This window comes from Caloenas nicobarica, chromosome 15 (genome assembly GCF_036013445.1).
Source record: "Caloenas nicobarica isolate bCalNic1 chromosome 15, bCalNic1.hap1, whole genome shotgun sequence".
Classification (NCBI taxonomy): domain Eukaryota; kingdom Metazoa; phylum Chordata; class Aves; order Columbiformes; family Columbidae; genus Caloenas; species Caloenas nicobarica.
The window spans coordinates 4,652,151-4,671,831 of record NC_088259.1 but is presented as its reverse complement, the minus strand read 5'-3'; the positions used below and the strand labels follow the sequence as shown (position 1 = coordinate 4,671,831).

The following is a 19,681-nucleotide window of genomic DNA, read 5'->3' as shown; positions in this document are numbered from 1 at the left end:
CTCCAAAGCTGCCCTTGCTCTGCCCCCCGCTGCCTCTGGTTCATGGGGTTTGGATGCTCGGGCTCACCCCTGTGTCTCCTTGCTCTCTGGTCCCCACGGCAGACCTTCCCCTTCTTCGGTGTGGTCCCTGCCATCTTGAACGAGTCGGGAGAAGAGCTGGAAGGAGAAGCAGAAGGCTACCTGGTAAGGCAGAGCTGATTTCCCCACCCTCCCCTCGTGTGTTCCCCGGGAGCTCCAGGACCTTCCTGGTCACATATGTGTGTCTCCACTTACTCCGCGTCCACACAAGGGACCCCCTTGGGTGGTAGGAACTCCCTTCACTGCTGTAAATCTCTGGGACCTTTAAGTTGTAAATAAACTGTTCAACTGACCATTAAATGCACTTGCACACATGGGCAAGGCAGGAGGATGGGAGCAAACTTTCAGCCAAGCCCCTTCTTCCATGCCAAGCCTGGCGAGTGTATCAGAACTGGGCAGCAAGTGTCTGAGTATCATCACTTGCAGCCATCTCTCTGTCATCTCTGTCACCACGTGCAGGGACTGTGGGCATCTCTATTGCCGTGGTACAAAGACTGGGTTATTGCTTTTCGTCTCGCTAATTCAGGTCTGCATTTTCCACCATCAGGTGTTTAAGCAGCCCTGGCCAGGAATAATGCGCACACTGTATGGAAACCACCAGCAATTTGAAACCACGTATTTTAAGAAGTTCCCTGGGTACTACGTGACAGGCGATGGTAAGGTTGTCCGGGCAGTGCGTGGCTATAGTAGCCTGGGGACAGCAAGTCAAATCTTGCCGTGTCCTGGCCTCTGAGTCCCTTATCGGTTGCTCTGAGGGCTGGCACTCTGAGGGCTGCTTCCTCACGCTGTCATTTCTGGCTATTTTTAGGTTGCAGGAGAGATAAAGATGGTTATTACTGGATCACAGGGCGAATTGATGACATGTTGAATGTTTCTGGTAAGAACAAGTTTTGTTTTCAGTGGGGACCAATGTGCTTTCTGACACTAGTTAAGATGCTTTATGGGGGACACTTCTGCATCTATTTCTGACACTAGTTAAAAAAGCCACTTTGCTTTGTGGGGGGTGGTTCCGCATCCGTGACTCTGCCCAGCAACCTGCGCTCAGAGTGGATCTAATTGCTGGGTCAGGTTTACTTCTGAGAGAGACGGGTCGGTGACTTCCTGTGTCATTTCCTCTGGGGACAATGCACTGGAGGGAAGAAGCTTTCTGTAACCTCGTAGAGGAGGTCCTTACCCAGCCGAGGTGCCTCTGTGCTGAAGGGTTTATGGCCACAGGGAATCACAGAGGTTGGGCAGGACCATGTGGTCCCTGGTCCAGCCAGCTGCTCCACGCAGAGCTGACCCTGAAGCTGGCTCAGGCTGCTGGGAGCTGTGTCTATAGAGGTGGAGATTCTCCCACCTCTCTTGCCCGAGTCTTTGAGATTCAGCGGTTTCTCAGCCCATTGTTTTTCACATCCTGCATATAATAGCTTCCTCCCTCGTTTGCTGGAGGCTGTAGCCTACAGGTACTTACTGCTGGCTGTGAGATGCTGCTGTACTTGCCCCTGGATCAAACCAGATCCTTCCATCTGACCAGCAGTGCCTGATCCTCCACCAAATGGTCGTTCTGGGAGTTGACCGCCTTCCCGTGGGTTTCTGTGACAGCAGTCGCAGGGTGCAATGTCAGAGCAGAGATGCACAGGAGCGAGTTGTGCCCCTGCCCAGAGAGCTGGAGCGTCATTTCACCTCCCCGCAGCGATGAGCTGGAGCAGCGCATGGCAGGGCTGGTCATGGGCTCTGCAGATCCAGCCCCTTCCTCCCCTGCACCTTCCAGCTGACCGTGTGGGCAGCTCTGCTAGTACCAAACCCTTCTCAGCCTGGGCTTTGGTTAATCCTGTGGCTCTGAATTGTTAGAGAAACCTAAAGGTGGGAGGGTGAACAGCCAGGGGAGCGATACCTGGCAGCCTTCGAGCAGCCCAACCCCTGCCCTGCCAAAACCTCTCTCCAGCTCTTACCTTTTCTCAAGCAAACAAAATCGGTGCTCTCTAACCTGCAGTTTAGAGCCTTTTACGCTTGCGGGTCTGCAGAGCACTGCCTCTCCTTGCTTCCAGGCCACTTGCTGAGCACCGCAGAGGTGGAGTCGGCCTTGCTCGAGCACGCTGCTGTCTCAGAGGCCGCGGTGGTCAGCCACCCGCACCCCCTGAAAGGAGAGTGCCTCTACTGCTTTGTCACCCTGAGAGATGGCCACGAGTTCACCAAGAACCTGGCGGATGAGCTGAAAAAACAAGGTAGCAACAGCCAAATAGTTGGGAGGTTACGCGGCGGGGAGAGGGCGGACGGTGCTGGGCAGGTGATGGAGGGGTTAAGAGCTGGGTGCTTGGTGTAGTCTGGGGAATGCAGCAGGGACAACTGCGACAAGGTGCCCCCTCTGATTAGAGAGCACGGCTGGCAAAGACTAAAATTAGTTCTCCCGGCCTTTGGCTGCTCATGTGATGCCATCTCTGCCCCTTGGGAGCTGGCAGCCACGCGAAGGGCTGGGGTAGCCGGCAGCTTTCGGTGCAGCGGTGCTGTCCTGCGTGGGCATGGCTCTCCTGGCAGATTTTGACCTGCTGCAGGGATCGTTTGGCTGCTTTGGGGTAGTGCTCTGGGTGTTTGTGCTCTGCTCTCCAGGGAGCTCTTTCGGCAGCATTTAGTACATGAAATGGACTGCTTCTCTGTAGGAACCCAACAGTAATTCAGTCCTTGCTCTATCAAAATGGTCATAGTGACTGGTGTAGCCATTATAGAGGTCTCTTGAAGATGGAGAGAATAAAAAAATGAGAACTTCTGCCTTTGGGAAGATGTGCTCATAGCCCTGTTGGCACTGCAGGTCTTGCTGCCCCCTCTTGCAGCCTGGGGCCTCGGACATGGCATTGCCAGATTCCCAGGAGCTGGGCTCTGCAGTTCTTAACTTGGCCATCCTGCCTGAAAAGGATATGTGTGGTATCTCCTAGGACCTACTATGAAAATATTTTTTTTCTTTTTTTTTTTCAGTCAGAGAAAAAATCGGGCCGATAGCAACACCTGATTACATCCAGTATGCCCCGAGCCTGCCCAAAACCCGCTCAGGTAAGGGACCCAGGGGCGGTGCTGGGGAGGACTCAGTGGTTCCTGCCAGTGGAAGGACAACAGCCCTAAATCGCTTGTCCAAGGCCACTCACATTCAGGGGGGAGCAGCCTCAGGGAAGCAGGATGCCACAGGTTTGGGCACTCCCCGCTCCTGCTGAGGATGCTGAGGAGACCCTGACTCCTGCTCTCCTTTTGTGGCTTTCATTACAGGAAAGATTACCAGACGGATATTAAGGAAGATTGCCAAAAACGACCAAGATTTGGGGGACATCTCCACCTTAGCAAACCCGGGCATCATAAAACATCTTTTCAAGAGCAGATGTGACACTAAACAGTAGCAGCGTGACCTGTCCCTGCTGAGCAGAACTGTGGCAGCAGCAGCAGCGTCCTGATGAGCAGGTCCCTTGAATAACCGCTGCCTGCCCTGGGAAGGAAACCTTCACCTGTTAATTGAATGTATGGACGTTACGGATGTTACAGATGAGGGAAAAGCTGGATCTGGAGAGGCCGTGTCTCACAAGCACGTCCATGACCTGGAGGAGTGTGTGCATCGTGTTCCAGACGGGTATTGTATATCTGCAGTTCAGCCTTATGCACAGAGGGCTCATCCTCCTCCCTTTTCAGCACCTCGTTCTTGATTTTTAATTCTTTTTTTTTTTTTTTTGCGGGGGGGAGTGTTAATTAACTTGATGTGGTGTATGTGACACCTCGCACACAGTGGGAAGGAACTTAGGGGCTTGGAGGGGAAGTGGTGCTGGAGTTACTCAATGCAGGCAGGCGAGGGAGGTTCATCTCCCGCTGCCCACACGCCAGCTAAGCTTCCTTTTCTACCGGGAGTGCCACAAGCTGGAAGAGAACATAAAAACACTCTCACAGCATAACTGTATAGCCCAGTTTTAGTCTTGCATCCACTGCCCAAGCCCTTTGCTAGCAGAGGTCTCAGTCTGGAAGGGAGTGGGGCAGGCTCAAGGGAGCTGTGTATTTTAAACAGGTTTTTAGAGCAGTTTGATACCAAGATCTGCTCCTTCCTAACTGCGTGGTGCCGGCTGGTGCGTTTTTCCCAGTCCAGGGACCTTCACTGGCCCTGGACAGGACAGAGAGCCAGGTGCGGTCTAGGAGGAGCAGCCTGGGTCTGACGCGCTCCATAGAGCACCACGTCCCCCCGCTCCGCTGCCACCAGCTCCCGCTGAGCTGGGGCTGCGCACTGGACACTCCCTTCAATGCTGGGTGCAGGAGTGGGTGCTGCTGGTACCCAGGAATGGGGGGAGGGAAACTAAGCCCTGCCAAGTCACCTTTCCTCTCGTGGGCAAACCGGGCGCTGGGTTACAGCGCACCACGGCCACTGCTACAGCAAAGAAACCAAGGCAGGCAGGGTGTTAGTCCTAGGTGGTGTTTTCCCATCAGGAAAAAAAAAATGAAACATTTAAAGTTAGTTTTTGTTTAAATGTGATATGGCTTTATGATCATGAGAGGGAAAAAAAAAACCCAAAGCCTTGAGCCCAAGAGCCTGCACATCACAAGGGTACTGCCAAAGCCATTCTTCAAATTAATTACATTTAACCCCAGCCCTGGGTTGTGCTGGGACGGATACCTCTTTGTAATGTCTGTATGAAAATTGCATGTGAACTGTTTGATTTTGCACTTAAACCAGAGGAGGAGTGGGCTTTAAAACTTGCTGCAAGGGCTGTTTTGGTGCATACCAACATACGGGCTTTACCTGCAAACTGAGCTGAGTTTGGGTGGGCTGGCAAAGGAGGAGACAGCTGCTCAGGGCAGGGGCTGCAGGTGCTGGGGTGGGCGGTTGTCCAAGTCCCAGCTCTCACTTCTTACCTCTGTGCGTGCCAGTGTCCCACACGCTCCCCACAGCTCTGTACCACTGGATCGTGCCACATCCTTGACAAGGATTCCTACATCATCTCTCCTCCCCTGTTACTCTTCGTTGGCTATGTAATTTTGGCTGGAAACAGCCAGAATTTTATGCAAAATGGAATAAAATTCAAGGAAACATAAAGGAAACAGGCTCAGAGCATGTGCATAGGCTGGCGGAGATGGGGGGGTACTCAGATGTTGCTGTTGGACGTGCTGTACCTGGGGAAGGCTTTTGGGGATGGGGAGGGTAGGTTACTGCCAGTGCAACACTTTTTCATGGTCTGGGATTTACAGGTGATGACTTGGTCTACGCTGCTGAGCTGGGGCAAAGGCAGAAGCTCTGGCTCCAGCCCTAAAACCTGTGCCTCAGTTTCTCCTGCTCTCCAGCCACAATTGGTTCCACCAAGGCTCGGGGAAAGTGCAGGAGAGCATGGCCCCCATCTTTTATCAACCAGAGCAGACACTGGGGAGTGGCTTCAGCTGTCCTGGGTGTGACAGCACATGAAAGGGCCGTGGCCAGGGGTACAGCTGCCCCAAAGCCAGGCACATACCTCCCCTTTCTGCCTTGTCTCAGAAAAAACTGGCACAAGAACAGCATTCAGATTGCACATACGTTTTAATGTCTGGCTGGGGGTAATCAACACCCCCCCAGCAAAACAAGGCCTCAGGAATCACAGAATCAGCCAGACTTACAGAACTGAACTCTTTCCAAGGTGAAAGATTGAAGATTGCAGCGCCGCCACGCAGCAACAGCAGGAATGTGCCCAGCAAGGTGCAGATCTGTCACTCAGACCCTTCACGCTTGAGAAATACTGGACTTAACACTGCTCCTTGCTGGTGTCACTAAGAGGGTAGAGCTGAGGCTGCCCAAGTGCTTTGCCAAGGTGCATCTTTTATGTTTTCCCTTGAACTGCTTGGCGGAGGAGGAAGAGGGGCTGGAAGAAGAGGCAACGGCCCATGGGATGCAGAGCCTGCACTCCTGTCCCTCCACTGCTGCGCTGTTCCCACCGAGTCATGAAACCTGGAGGGTGACACATCTCACTGGTGCTGGTCCCAGAATGAAGCAGCTGGGGCTGTACCTGCCCAGGCTCTCTTGCAATTCCATTGCTTCCCTGCTGCAAAGCTCCCAGTCCCATGTCCCAGCAGGACCATTACTGAAGCTGGGGCTCCCTGACACAGCTCCTGGGCTGCATGTGCTGCAGCTGAGCAGGCAGGATGTGCTCTTTGTGTGTGACCTGCAGCAGCACCACCCTAGCACAAGCTCTTGGGCATGCAGGGTTTGTCAATGCCCCGGCTATGACACAAGGCTGCAATTCAGCATCGTGCTGGGGTCTGCCACCATCATTGAGAGATTCGGGTGCCAGCCCATGGGGATCTGTTGGACAAAGCTACAGGAGGCAGTGGGAGCAGATTCAGCCCTGCCCTGCAGCGGGCAGGGCCTGCCAGCTGTGTAGCACAGAGGCACTGGTTGGGATGAGCAAAAACAAGAAGAGGCCCTTGGGCAAATTACACCAGGGCAGCTGTTCCTTGTGCAGGAACACTGAGGATCCTCAGGCACAGGGAAAAGCAGGAATCAGGGCAGCAGCAGCACCTGAAGGAGGGCAGGAGGGGCTGTGGGCAGGTGGAGCTGGCTCCCCTCTTTAGCCTGGAGAACACTGAAGCACTGGTACACAAATCCCACAGCTGAAGGCTGTTACTTGCACATCCACTTTTCTCCTCTCATTCCATAGGCTTTGGGTTTGTGCGTCTCTAGAAATAATGCAGCATCAAGGAGCACAGAACTTGGAAAAGTGTGAGCGCCTGTTGTGGCACATTGACCCTTGAGCATTGCTGTACATACCCCTGCCTACAGGCTCGACCCCAAGGGAGCACCCAGACCAATGCGGTCCTGGAAGGTTGCAGCTGGGACATGCACGAGGCACAGAGCAGGCGGAGCAAGAGGGTCCTTTCTTCCTGCAGGAGGAATTGCAGAGGAGAAGCTGGGGCTGGCAGGCAGGACGTTTGAGCAGTTGTATCCACACTGTCTGTCCTCACAGTCGCCAGCACGCCAGACCTTGGTAAGCGCACCCTAAGGAGAACATCAGCTCTTCAGGCAGCAGAGTGAGGCGGGTGGGATGGGGCATCGCCTCCTCACACCAGGTACGGGGTGTCCAGCACCGCCACCCCCGCCGCTACGCCGCCGTCCGCATGCTCGATCGCCTTCGTCCGCAGGAGGTGGCCAGCAGCCTCGTTCATCACCATCTCCTTGCCCCGTCTGCAAAGAAAAGGACAACTGAGCACCTGCAGCCCAGAAAGCTTACAGCATTTCTACTGTCTTGGACAATCTGACTCATGTTCTTGGCCGCAGTGCAGGCAACCGGTGTGTGAGAGCCCCAAGGTTAATACAGAGCTCTTGGGTCTCTGCAGACAGAGCTGTGCCTGTTCTGTGCCCACCAGCCCGGTGGGCACAGCCACCAGGGCCCGTTCTCAGTGTCAGGTTGTGAATGCTGCCAGGAGTACATTTGTTTCTAAAATTGTGTGAGAAGTCCTTTAATTTATAACCTATGGGAACATTTCTATGGTCCCAAGAGTGTTTTAAACAAAAGCAGCAGCTATTTAGGGTTGAACACAACCACATTAAGCCTTCAGATATTTCCGAGATCACGAGGGCTTCAGGAAAGCGTGCAGCTCTGTCTAGATTCCAAGAAGTGCCTCCAGAAATGAGGAATGAGACACACCAGTTCCTGATGGCTGTTACACCATAACTGCCAGCACCAGCCCCATGGTTTTTCAGCACGTACAGAGCAGCAGTTCAGCATCTGAACACAGTGCTCAGAGCTACTGACAGGGGCAGAGACTCAATGGTCCTGTCTGTCTCCTGCACCTCCACGTCCCCAGAGACACCTGCCCTGCTGCTGTGCTCAGACAGCACAGAGGAGAAAATGCTCCCAACCCATGTGCCAGCTGGAGCAAACCACCCCATAATGCAGCAGGTTCCTCACCTGACGTAGACACCAAAAATACCGAGCTCTGAGATGCACTCGGACACTTGCAGGGGACTGTGAGCCCTCAGCAAGTAATTCATCGCTGGCTGTGGTTTGATCTTATCCATCAAGATGTAGGAGGTTCTCTCAGGGCTGTCTCTGATCTTCTCCAGAACCTGCCTGAGCTCTTCACCATAGAGGTTGTTCCCTGGCAGAACACAAAACAAAACCAAACAGCAGGTCAAACACTTCCCAGGACAGCAGAAGTCATTGGCCCCAAGAGACCCGGCCTCTGCCTCCCACATGCTGCCTGGGCTCCCCACCCCCAGCTCTGGACCTCAGGAGCTCCTCCAGAAGCAGCAGTTTTATTGCCATGACTAGTCACCATGGCTATAGGCAGCTACCAGCCACCCCACCCCACCTTTTACCCCCCAGCACAGGTGCAGGAAGCATCACAGAGCTACTGCCTCTCCTGGATACAGCACAAACCACAGTGAAAACCCACACAGACCCACCGAGCTCGTACCTCCACCTTCTCGCTGTGGCTTCAGCACAAACCGGTCAGGGTCAGCGACAGCTGCAGCAGCCGTCTTGTCACCCTCTTCACCCTGGCAGGAAAGGATGGCAACAGCAAAGCATCAGAGAGGAGCAGGGGCTCCTCAACGGACCCCTCTGAGCAGGATCAACAGGGTTCCCCTGAGGCCACAACAAAGTCCTCTCATTTTCTTAACCAAAGAGCAATGTCACGCAGGCCAAGCACATGTCATTCCTGCTCCAGCCCTGCTCACACCCACCATGTCCAGGGAGTAGAGTCCAGCAAACGTTGCTCTTATCCGCGCGGCAGCCTCGGTGCGGCCAGGCAGCAATCTCTCCAGCGTCCCCGGCTGGCTCAGCTCCTGCTGCACCTTCTTGGTGCCTGCGAGCTGAGTAGCAATGTCAGGGCACTTCACTGCCCTTGATCTCTCCAGCAACAACCGTGCCTCCCAGTTCTGAGGCAGAAAGAGAGCAGCCATCCAGTCAGAAAAACAAAATCCAAACAACAACCCCAACGTTTTTCTCTAGTCTTTCCTATTCAGTTATTGACATGCAATTTGGCTTCTCCCTCCCTGCCTGGTGGGGATGGCAGGTGGGAACAGCACTCCGGGATCAAGCAGACATGCACACACGGATTCCCACCACCTCCAGTAACAGCACAGCCAGGTTAGTCCACAGCCATCGCCTGATCTCCTCCCCAGCTTGTCCAGTGCTGCCACCTTCAGACAACACCAAGATCTGCATTATTATTACCTGCAGCTTAGTAGTCCTAGCAGAGGATAGAAATTTATCTGTAGGATCAAGTCTAAACCCTTTAAGCAGGTGCTAATCCCTCTGTTAACCTATACTGTACAGAAGCATTTCAGTGCTGTAGTAAGAGGTCACCACAAGTAGTTATTGGAGAAGAAAAACACTAATTTTCTTATTGTGTGAGTACCAGGGACACCCCCAGCACTGCAGAGTCACCGCTGCCCAATGCCATCAGTGCACAGGACTAACCCATCCAGGACAGGACAGATGCCCCTGAGGTCATGGGGCCTTTCAAACCCACTGGGCAAGGCCACGACACGGGCGGCTTCTTGGAGCAAAGCGGTCAGCACTGACCTACCTGCTGGTCGTAGTTCTGTGGCACGTAGCCCTCTCTGTAGTACACCACTGCGACCTCCTGGCCGTCCCTGCAACAAAGACCAGAAGCATTTGGAGAACCAGGTCAGCCCCTGAGCTCCCCAGCACCAAGGGGGCTGCAATGGGGCTGCAACACGTTAGAGCATTTGCTCTGTCTCCTCGGGCTCCTGAGCTGTTCTGCCCCTGGCTGGTTCTGCTGGAGGAAGCCAAGGACTGGGAGCCCTGGCTCCTCTGCACCGGGCCCCAGCGGGTTTGACGTGGCCTTGGACACAGGGAGCTGACACCCGGCTTCTGCCCTGACAAACCAGTCTCAATAATTTGGGCACCCAGCCCAGCAGGAAGGTGAGAACCTTTTTTTTTTTTTTTTTTTCAGAATCATAGAATGGTTTGGGTTGAAGGGACCTTCGGAGCTCCCCCAGTGCCCCCCCTGCCATGAGCAGGGACATCTGCACCAGCTCAGGTTGCTCAGAGCCCCGTCCAGCCTGGCCTGGGATGTCTCCAGGGATGGTTCATCCACCACCTCTCTGGCCAACCCGGGCCAGACTCTCACCACCCTCAGGGCCAACAATTTCTTCCTCATGTCCAGCCTGAATCTCCCCTTCTTTAGTTTAAAACCATCACCCCTTGTCCTATCACAACAGGCCCTGCTAAAAACTATCCCCATCTTTCTTATCGGACCCTTTTAAGTACAGAGAGGCTGCAATAAGGTCTCCCCGCAGCTTCTCTTCCCCAGCTGAACACCCCAACTCTCTCAGCCTGTCCTCCCAGCAGAGCTGTTCCAACCTCGGATCATTTGTTGTGGCCTCCTCTGGTAGCTTGTGCCACCAGGAGCCAGGCCTGGGAGATTCCTGAAGCTGGGAGGAAGCAGGGTCTTTCTCTGGTGGCAATTCAAGGCAGGACAGCACCTCAACAACCTGCCCAGGCACCAAAACATCCTGCCAGGGCAGGGCTGTCAGCACAGCCACAGTACCACACTCCCAGGCTTCGGCCACACGAACTGCTATGGTCAGGAAAAACAGCACAGAAACTGTCTGCAGCCAGGCAGTCTAATTGTAAAGGTGTTCATCAGTGAGGGGAGAGGAAGCTCTGGAGGAAGTACGGTGGATACACTTTCCCTTTAACTGTCTGGCAATGACAAACGTATTCGTTAATTAAACATGGCAGAGGCACCAAAGGTCAAACCATGGAAAAATTAGCCTAACTACAGAAAAAAAACATTGGCATGAAACCATATCATCCTTTAGGCTTGTACATCTCCAAGCACATCACCCTGGAAATAGGACAAACATCACACTTGGGACCAACTGCCAGCACTTGGAGTCTGTGACCTGCACGTCCTGACCTCCACAGGGTGCAGATGAGATGCTGAGTGTGTTCAAAACGCACACCGCTGTGAAAGCAAAATCACTTCAGCTCTAAGCGGAAGCAGCATCCTGGAGCATGGAAGAGAACTGCTTTCTCAGAAAGTCACTATTTACACTCAAGACATACCACCAGCTTTGGTTGAAAATTCCCTTTTACAGCCCTGTGTGCCCAACACACAGCCAGGAACGCGCACCTTGGCTCATACTCACATATACAGCCTCCTGGCATCATCCAGAGACCCTTTTTCAAACACATCTCTGAATCGCTTCCTGATGACCCGAATATTCCTGTTAAGAGAGGAGTGGGAGAGTCACCAGGCTGGGCATAGTTACTTGAGGTGGGACACAAGTGGAGCTGGTGGCTGCAGCAAGGAGGATCTGTAGGCTTCTGCACAAATAACCTCAGGCTTTGTGCTACGGAGCCAGAAGAATCCTACAGGCCAAAACAGTCCCTGTTTTTAGCACCCGTCTTATGTTTCCAGCCTAAACACTGTAGGAAGCAGAACATGTGCCTAAAAACCATGGATTTCTCCATACTCACCTTTCACCCCCTAAAGTATTTCTAAGAGAAGTCAATATTTTTGTTTTTTAACCTTACACAACAGATTTACTCACTGTTGCCTTCAAAGGCAAGAGCTGCAGTCAGACAAGTGATTTCCTGCATGTTTTCTCCCCTTCTTTATAAATATGCTTTATAGTCATTCCTCCACAGAGTGGCAGTGTGGACTTGTGGATCTGGAGACGCTGCAATACAGCTCCCAGAGCTCCAGCGCAGGCTCGGGGCCAGGCCTCAGCAAAACGCCTCCTTCTCCAAGTCCTTTGCTCCACTGCCACGTTGCTTTGCCCAGATCTTTCATGATTGCTTTGAAGCTTTGTTAATTAAGCTTTCATGAGATAACCTGCGGCCAGTTGCAAGTCGCAGAGCAAGCAGGACACTTATTAACTCTGCTCTGCTCCTTATTGTCTTGTCTAAGAGACTTGGCCCACAGCAAAGTTACCACTGGTGTGGCTCTGAGGACTACACAGGCACAAAAATCAGGAAGGAATCAGCCCTGGAGACCAGAGGCTTTGATGGCTGCTGGAAATTCCAGCGAAGAGCTGTGAGAGGTTTTGGGAGGTAGGTATGAGGACAAAGGTGGGCGCTGAGGCCAGGCAGGAGGCACCAAAGGAACGCTGGAGACAGCTGTACAACAGACCACAGAGATAAGTCCAAGCTGCCCTGTTACATACCAAGACATGCCCTCTCACAGTCCCAGAAACTATGAAGTGTTTTGACTTTATCCTTGAGTAGGTGGAAAAGTAAAAAGCAAACAGATTCTGCACACCCCCGTCTTTCCAAGGCCCCCTCCTACGCTCCCCCCACCACGCTGCTCCTGCTGGAGAGCCTTGAGATGCTCCACGAGCTGCCTCAAGGGAAACACCACAACCCAGCAGAAGTTCATTCTGCCTCCCTTTTCTAAAACTACACCGTCTCCTTCCTTCCCCATCCCAAGAATATTCAGCCTTTACCTGTTCCAAAGCTCATTTTCTACACATCGCTGATCAAAAATGTTCCTTTGGACTTCCTCCACTAGAAACATCACCACAGCACTGCAAGAGATACCAGGGACATCATTAAACCCAGAAACATTCCACATGTACCCACAATCACCAGCTTTTGACCTCTGTTGTAATTCAGGTTTCCTGCACCGATCCTGCTTGTTTTCTCCAGCCTTTCTAAATGTCAGCATGCAAACCAAAGTACCAATCCTGCGTCACCACCAAACCAGTGCGGGGCATCAGCACAACGGGAAAAGGCAGGAGGAAAAGCGAGCTCTGTTCAGGGTTGAACCACACAACTCTTCCATGCCCGCCCTGCACACAGCAGCCTTGTGCAGCAAGACAACCCCTTTGCTCTTCCCCGGGTGCCACAGGCTTTTCCAGAACAGCTCATTTAGCAAACAGGCATCTTTCAGAAAGCACAAATTCAAAACCAAACACTTGCAGCCCTAAGGGAGACAAGACAAACCAGCCTTTGGCATCTCCTCTCTCTCTCTCTCTCCCTACCTTGGCGACCCATAGAGCTCCCAGGCTTTCGCAATACCCAAGGCAAGCCCTTTCGATGGGTTGTTGGGCAGCAGGCGCGATGCCTCCTCAGACTTGCCCAGCACTTGCAACACCTGCCTGGGGAACAAAAGAAAAAAAAAAGCTGTAAATGCCATGACAGCCCCTGACCAGACCGAGGGAGGAGTTTGGAGAGCATACAATGCCAAGCACAGCAGGCCAGGCAGTACAGCTTGCTGCAGCGCCCGCAGCACAGGCTGGAGATGCTCCCTTACCCGTGGACCGCTGCAGTGCGAGAGGTGAGGCCGGCAAAGCTGGCAGCAATGGTGTTTATTTCTATCTGCTTCAGAGCTGGTGTCCCATCCACCCCACGGTCAAACATGTAATCAGAGCGGTTTATGCCTAAAAACACAGACTGAAACAGAAGGGAGATGAAGTGGGTTCTCCTGCTGCCTTTAACTGCAAGCCCTTTGATGACCTCACTTCAAAACCCTCCCAAGGCAGATCCAATCACTTTAATTTTGATAAAAATCTCTGCAAGATATGCCCGTGGGTGCTTTGGCCGCTGCTCAGGGCCCACAGCCCTTCTCAGCGTTCCAGAGGAGTTAGCAACACTTGTGAGAGTAAAGGAGCTTCTGCAGGGACAGCCTGTCCAGCACAGGTCCCAACATGGCACACATCCTTGCATTCTCCCGAGAGTCGCAGAAGACAAAGACAAACCAGATTAAATCCTCCCAGTCAAGACCTGTTTCCAGCAGCACAAACCAAAGGGCGCGACTGTCAAATAGGGCAAAGTCCTGAGCTCACAGGCTGTAACCGATACATCGTAGTGACCGGCCTGACTAGGGGACAGTTCAAAGCCCACAGCAAACAAGCTTGCAGAGACCAGGCAATCCCACCACAACGCAAAGGGACACGGCTGCTGGCCATGGGGGTCCTGCCAAGGTACCTGAGCCAAGCCCTCCTCCAAAACTTGCATGTAGATTCTGAAGAGTCGAGCTGTGAAGTCATCTACCTTGATGGTGCTAGAGAGAAAGACAGACCAGATCAGTCCCCTTACGCTGTCACAAATTAATTCATCTCCAGAAAAAAAACCTTACGGGGGACATTCTAACAACAAATTACAGGACTGTGGCTGGACCAGGTCCCAGAGCACTGTTAAGTGTCTCACCATGAATGCACTCGTCATCAGGGGCCGCAGTGAACAACCATAACACAAACCCAGTCTGCTCAGCACAGCCGCTCTAGAAAAAGCACCGCTGTGCAGAAGTGACTTTCATTGGCAAGGGCAGAGAGACAGGACAAGCAAAAGCAAAGAAATTCAACAGAATTCTGCAAATACAGGAAAGAAATCAGAAGCGTTTCTGTGCCTTCACACACAGTTCATAGAAGAAGCTTCACAAGCTTCACCAAATTCCCCCTGTCCTGTCAGGCTCCAAATCCCGTGCACTGTGGTGCCAAGCGCTTCAGTGCCTCTGCTAGAGCAGGTCTGGCTTTTCTTAGGGTCCCAAATTCCTGAGCTGATCACGAGCAGCACCTCCAAGGAGCTGCCCTGAAACACTGCGCAAGAGGCAGCACAGGGCAGGCACTCGAGTGCACACGAGCCCCAGGCGCTGCGTTCCTTAACCACAGGTACAAACGTGTCCCCACAAGCTCTGGGTGCAGCCAGCTCTGGAACAGGCACAAGCATTGAGAGCCCTGAGGGGTCAGGCTTTAGCAAAACAAGAATGAGGCTGGAAAATAGTCTCCTTTGCTCTGTCCTGGTGCCAGCGAGCCATCAGCACCTGCACAGGCAGCACAGAACAGGCAGCAGGGATGGGTTTTGTGGAGGCATCAGCCCTACGGATTATGGGGCCCACAGGGATGGTCGTGCCAGCACAGGGCAACAGCCACAAGGAAATCCAGCAAAGCTCATGAGCCAGAACTGATGAATCCTCCAGCACCCAGAGTTTGCCCGTCACCTTCCTGACATGGATGGGAAAGGAGGGGATATGGGGTGACCGATCAGAGGTAGGGGTGGGAGAAGGAACAAACACCTTCTCTTCAGAACAGGCAGCAGAGCTGGTGGTTACCAGAGAGCCACAGGCAAATGAAAAATGAGACCAAAACAGACTACTACATCTAGGACTCGAGGAAGCCTCCCGTAATTTGAATTTAAGGCCCAGGGGCTAACAAACTCACAAGTAAGAATTCACAAACTTGAAACACTGGCAAAACTGAAGATCACTGGAGGGTGTCAACCAGATGTCCCATCCTCTGAGGCCCAAGGAGACCTCAAAGCACAGAAGCTTGATGGAAATCGGTCTCAGGAGCAATAATGCAGCAAAGGAGACACTTCCTGCAGAGGACAGGAGTGCCTGCCTCAGCTTGAAGGACATGAATGGTTGAAAGGTAGGAATGCCTGGAGGGCAATAAATAGCATTTAAAATATTTCATTAAAATGCAACATGAAACAAAGTTACCTGGCCAGAGTATGCTCCAGGAATTCTTTGTTCTGGCTAATAGCATCCACCAGCAGGTTAAAGTCTTGCTGAACAGCGTACGCTTGTTCAAACAGGGCACGTGGTACTGCGGATGGGAGCAGCGTGAAGGGAGCGTAATTCACCACCTGCAAACAAGAATGTGGCAACAGAGAAGTGAGGTCTCAACACAAGGGTCCACAGGGCTGGAAACCCACCCTGGACTATGCAGTTTAAGCGGGGCTAGAGAAGCGCTTCCTCTGCTTGGCTGAAGGCTCGAGCCATCCCCAGGCCCCCTCGTGCACCCTGGACAGACACACGGCCACATCCCCCCCCAACTCCTGACTTTTGAGGGTTTTACTTTGCAAGCTGTCTGGTGGGCGCTGCGGAGGCAGGAGCAGCTGCTCCAGAGCTCCAGCTGAGCCAAACGCTTCCCTCTGAAGGATGCTTTGTTTACATCTTAAGTGGAGAGCACTGTCTCCAAAATGCCTCAGTTTCAGAGAAAAGGCGAATTTGCCGATCCTGGGTTTTGGCCATAAGAATCACTTCCTTTGATCCCTGCTTTATGAGCCCCAGACCCCTGGCTTACCGCACAGCTCAGGCACAGGGCCACCCTCAAAGCCAAAATATTACATCAGAGAGAAATTCCCAATTCACTTTGATTTTTACACAAGCCAAGGGACACCAGCAGCGTGTTTGGCCTCTCGTCCCAGGCTCCCTCTTCCTCTCACCCTTTGAGGTCCCCTCAGACACCCCTCAGACCATCCCCCATATCAGTACCCCTGTCCCAGCCAGCTGTCAGAGATTCACCAGAGGTAATTCCACACACTGACCACCCCTGTCCCCATCACCTTGCCCCACGTATGCAGCAAAAGCTGACTTGTAGCTGGGAGCACACCAAAAAAGAAGCCCCTCCAAGAGACGCTCCCTTGGTTCAAAGGATCATACAGGTGGTGAGAGGCTGGGAGAGGGATGAACTCCCACCACCCCACACACACGAGGCTCCTGGCGGTTTCCCAAACCTTTCCAGATCTATCCCTCCTCCTTTGGAAAAGGAGACCTGTATCACAGGGCTGGATCGGGAGATGCACTCATCAGCAGGACAGGGTGTGAGTTCAGAGAATCCCAGAATGTCAGGGGTTGGAAGGGACCTCGAAAGCTCATCCAGTGCAATCCCCCTGCCGGAGCAGGAACACCCAGATGAGGTTACACAGGAAGGTGTCCAGGCGGGTTGGAATGTCTGCAGAGAAGGAGACTCCACAGCCTCCCTGGGCAGCCTGGTCCAGGCTCTGGCACCCTCACCGGGAACAAGTTTCTTCTCAAATTTAAGTGGAACCTCCTGTGTTCCAGTTTATACCCATTGGCACTGCTCCTATCAGTGGTTGTCACCGAGAAGAGCCTGGCTCTGTCCTCCTGACACCCTTTCCATATTGATCACCATGAACGAGGTCACCCCTCAGTCTCTTCTTCTCCAGCTCAAGAGCCCCAGCTCCTCAGCCTTTCCTCACACGGGAGATGCCCATAAGGGAGAGTTACCGCCCCCCAGGTCCGCCGTGCTCCAGCCATGGAGTGGGGCACACTGAGGAGGGCCCGGCACAGCCGGGGCTGGCAGGCGGCCCCGCCCCGCGCTCCTCCGGCCGTGCTGACTCACAGCCCGGCCAGGACCGAACGCGCCCCGTGACCCCGCTCCGGCACTTACATCCGAGGCGTTGGGCCGCCCCTCGGTCCGCATCAGCACCCCCGCCAGCAGCGCCGCGTCCACGGCCACCAGCGCTGCCTCCCGGATGGCCGCCGTGTCGCACAGCACGTCCTCCCACGGGGCGGCCATGGCCAGCGCTGCGGGGACAGAGCACCGGTCACACACCCGGCCCCCGGAGCCCTCCCCCACGGGCGGCCTGGCCTTACCCGCTCGGGGCGGCACAGAGCTCGGCACCTCCGCACCCCCAGCCCACGCCGCGGGCTGCAGGGCCCGAGCCCGCCGATCGCCGCAGGGCGGGCCCCTCGCGGCGCTGCCCGGCCCCCGCTGCCCCGGCCCCCGCTGCCCCGGGCGGACACCGGCCCCACCGGCCCCGCCGCCCCTACCTGCTCCGCGCCGCTCCGCTTGGCCCCGCCCTCCACCAGCCCATTGGACAGGCCTCCCCTCCGCGCCCCGCCCTAGACGCGGATTGGCAGCGCAGCCGCCCTATCAGCGCGGGGATCGCCAGCATGGGGAGGAGCTGGGAGCTGCCCTGCGCGGCGGTGCGTCACGGGGAGGCGTGACGTCATGCCGTGACGTCAGCGGGCGGGAGCAGCGCCGGCGGGAGCTCCGGGCACCCCGCGGGGCTCGGGGAGGGGGCGCTGGGGGGCTCAAGCTGCTGAAAACCACCAGGGGCCGTGCTGCTCAGCGCTGACCCGAGGAGGGAACAGCTCGGAGCCTCTAACGTCATTCTCAGCCATAACCACGTCATCCCCCCAGAAGGGACACGACACCCGCGGCACCGCGCAGGCTGCAGGAGAGCCTTGGTGGGGGAGCCAAAGGTGCCCCGTGGTGTGCGGCAGGGCTGCGGGACCCGGTCAAGGCTCAGGCTTCCCCCTGCATTGGTGGTGTAGGTGCTACATCCCGCGGGGACAGGGGCAGCTGGGGAATCGGCGCTGGTTTGGTTGCTCCTGCTGGAAAGCAACGGCTGTGTGATGTCACCGTGGTCGTAAGGATGGAGTGGGCACAGGGCTTCAACTTTGCCTATGCCTGCAGCCTAAGGTACAGTTTGAGGCTCCCTAGGGACGTTCTGCAGAATGGATCCACCACCAATACTTGGTGAGATCACGTCTTGTCTGAATATCAATAATTTTATGGATTTATTGGGGTAGAGCTTGTGCTGGACAGAAAGACTCTGTGGTGTAAATGCCGAACACGTCTCCCTGCAGAGGTCCATGCCTGCTGTGAGGGCAGTGACCTTCCCACCGCTGTGGACCCAAGGATCAGCATCCTCACCGGCAGGGCAGTGGCAGAATAGCCCAGGACCCTGTGACTTTGCTGGTCTCCAGCAACGGCCTGACAAAGGTACAAGTACCATCTCCTGCTGATGATGAATCAGTCCCAAAATACCCGGTGACGTCTAAAAGAGATGTCCCCAAAACCTGTTGTGTCTCCAGGATTTGGCCAACATCTGAAGAGTTCTGCTTGTTGAGGTGTTGCTTGGCCAAGGCGTTCACCCCAGGAAAGTTTTTGTCCTCTGATGGTGAAAGCCCCCAGCTCTCTGGTCTGAGACGCTGTCCTCCATCTCTCAAACCCCACGCTGAGGGAAAAATCAGTGGTCCACAGATGTTTCTTCCGCTGCACAGCACTGGGCTCTGCTGCTCGTGCGTGCAGAGGGGAAACCCCAGCAAGCAGCTCCTCTGTGAATGCCTGTGTCAAGCCGCACATTGCGCAGTCGCTCTAGGAAAGTGAACTAGGAGGAAGCTGCTGTATTTTGTAAAACTGAAAGCATTTGCCGTCACAAGACCTCAGCGGTGAACTGGTGGATTTGAGTTTGTGTCGTCCCTGGAAGGCAACGTGTGGCAGGACTGTCAGCGTGCAGGCAGTGGAGTGCGGTGGTTTGCACATCAGCTCATTGGCACTTGCTCTTCCAGTGGAGCTGTGTCATTCATCGCTTTCACAGGGCTGAAATTTGCTCTTTGCAGGCTGATGTGGACAGAAGAACCGCAAACTTGGCCTGGCAAATGAAAGCACCTGAACTGAACCAATATTTGTAAAACTCCCATCTTTCCATAGCTCTGAATGCCGAGAGCCTGGGTGTAGCTGGGCACGTGGGGCTGTCACCAAGGTCCCCCAGGAGAGCTCCAGCCCCTGGAGGGGCCACCGCAGCCGGTGACTCTGCCCCTCCAGGGAGCCCAACCTTGGGGTGAGCACCAGCATCCTTGCAGATGTGCCAAAGGCAGATCTTGCAAACCTCTGCCTTTCCCACAGGAGGGAGAGCCTCCTCTGAGGGAGGAGAGCCAAAGTGACATCCCAGCTCCATTTGATGCTGTCCAATTTGTTTGAAATTATCCCAGCTTGAAGGACCCTGGAAGGCAGTGCTGGGGAGCTGGGCAGGCACTGGTCTATCTTGCCTTTCCTAGAGAGTCTTGGTGTTTTTACCACAGAGAACTTGTCACCTGGACCTTGGTTTACTGTACACTGTGAACTGCCCCCTGAGTACCTGCTGTTAAGCCCCAGCATCATTTCTGAGGCTGCTGTGAG

General features: G+C 54.3%; 2 protein-coding genes across 5 annotated transcripts in view; one reads left to right on the top strand and one right to left on the bottom strand.

Annotated features, from left to right (window-relative positions):
• ACSS2 (acyl-CoA synthetase short chain family member 2) overlaps positions 1 to 5,106 on the top strand; it is a 33,971-nt gene extending 28,865 nt beyond the window's left edge. For both annotated transcript variants that reach the window (XM_065645376.1, XM_065645375.1), the window contains 6 exons: positions 103 to 183; positions 626 to 734; positions 887 to 955; positions 2,109 to 2,285; positions 3,031 to 3,105; positions 3,316 to 5,106. In XM_065645376.1, the coding sequence (XP_065501448.1) occupies positions 103 to 183; positions 626 to 734; positions 887 to 955; positions 2,109 to 2,285; positions 3,031 to 3,105; positions 3,316 to 3,443 (639 nt within the window). In that variant the 3' untranslated portion in view covers positions 3,444 to 5,106. The remainder of the gene's footprint in view (positions 1 to 102; positions 184 to 625; positions 735 to 886; positions 956 to 2,108; positions 2,286 to 3,030; positions 3,106 to 3,315) is intronic.
• Positions 5,107 to 5,585: 479 nt separating this feature from the next.
• Positions 5,586 to 17,587, bottom strand: GSS (glutathione synthetase). 3 transcript variants are annotated; one of them, XR_010607038.1, is made up of 14 exons: positions 17,545 to 17,587; positions 17,162 to 17,298; positions 15,466 to 15,611; positions 13,953 to 14,028; positions 13,279 to 13,418; positions 13,007 to 13,123; positions 12,470 to 12,550; positions 11,171 to 11,248; positions 9,580 to 9,646; positions 8,732 to 8,926; positions 8,464 to 8,545; positions 7,956 to 8,145; positions 7,028 to 7,228; positions 5,586 to 6,927 (listed from the first exon to the last, which is right to left on the bottom strand). XR_010607038.1 is itself a non-coding variant. In XM_065645536.1 (13 exons), exons 2-13 carry the CDS (start codon positions 17,288 to 17,290, stop codon positions 7,105 to 7,107), a joined length of 1,425 nt encoding a protein of 474 aa, XP_065501608.1. In that variant the 5' UTR covers positions 17,291 to 17,298; positions 17,545 to 17,587; the 3' UTR covers positions 5,586 to 7,104. The 3 variants fall into 3 exon arrangements, 2 of the variants coding, with proteins under 2 accessions (XP_065501608.1, XP_065501609.1); XM_065645536.1 differs by having other exon boundaries at positions 5,586 to 7,228; XM_065645537.1 differs by lacking the exon at positions 17,545 to 17,587 and adding an exon at positions 17,368 to 17,404 and having other exon boundaries at positions 5,586 to 7,228.
• Between the last annotated feature and the right edge of the window lie 2,094 nt (positions 17,588 to 19,681).

Excerpts from the sequence above, each read along its gene's own strand:
- GSS (XM_065645536.1), bottom strand. The coding sequence starts at position 17,290 with ATGGCCGCCCCGTGGGAGGACGTGCTGTGCGACACGGCGGCCATCCGG. Across the intron at positions 15,612-17,161 it reads GGCGGCCCAACGCCTCGGAT|GTGGTGAATTACGCTCCCTT; the intron begins GTAAGTGCCGGA and ends TCTTGTTTGCAG. Across the intron at positions 14,029-15,465 it reads CTGGAGCATACTCTGGCCAG|CACCATCAAGGTAGATGACT; the intron begins GTAACTTTGTTT and ends CTTTCTCTCTAG.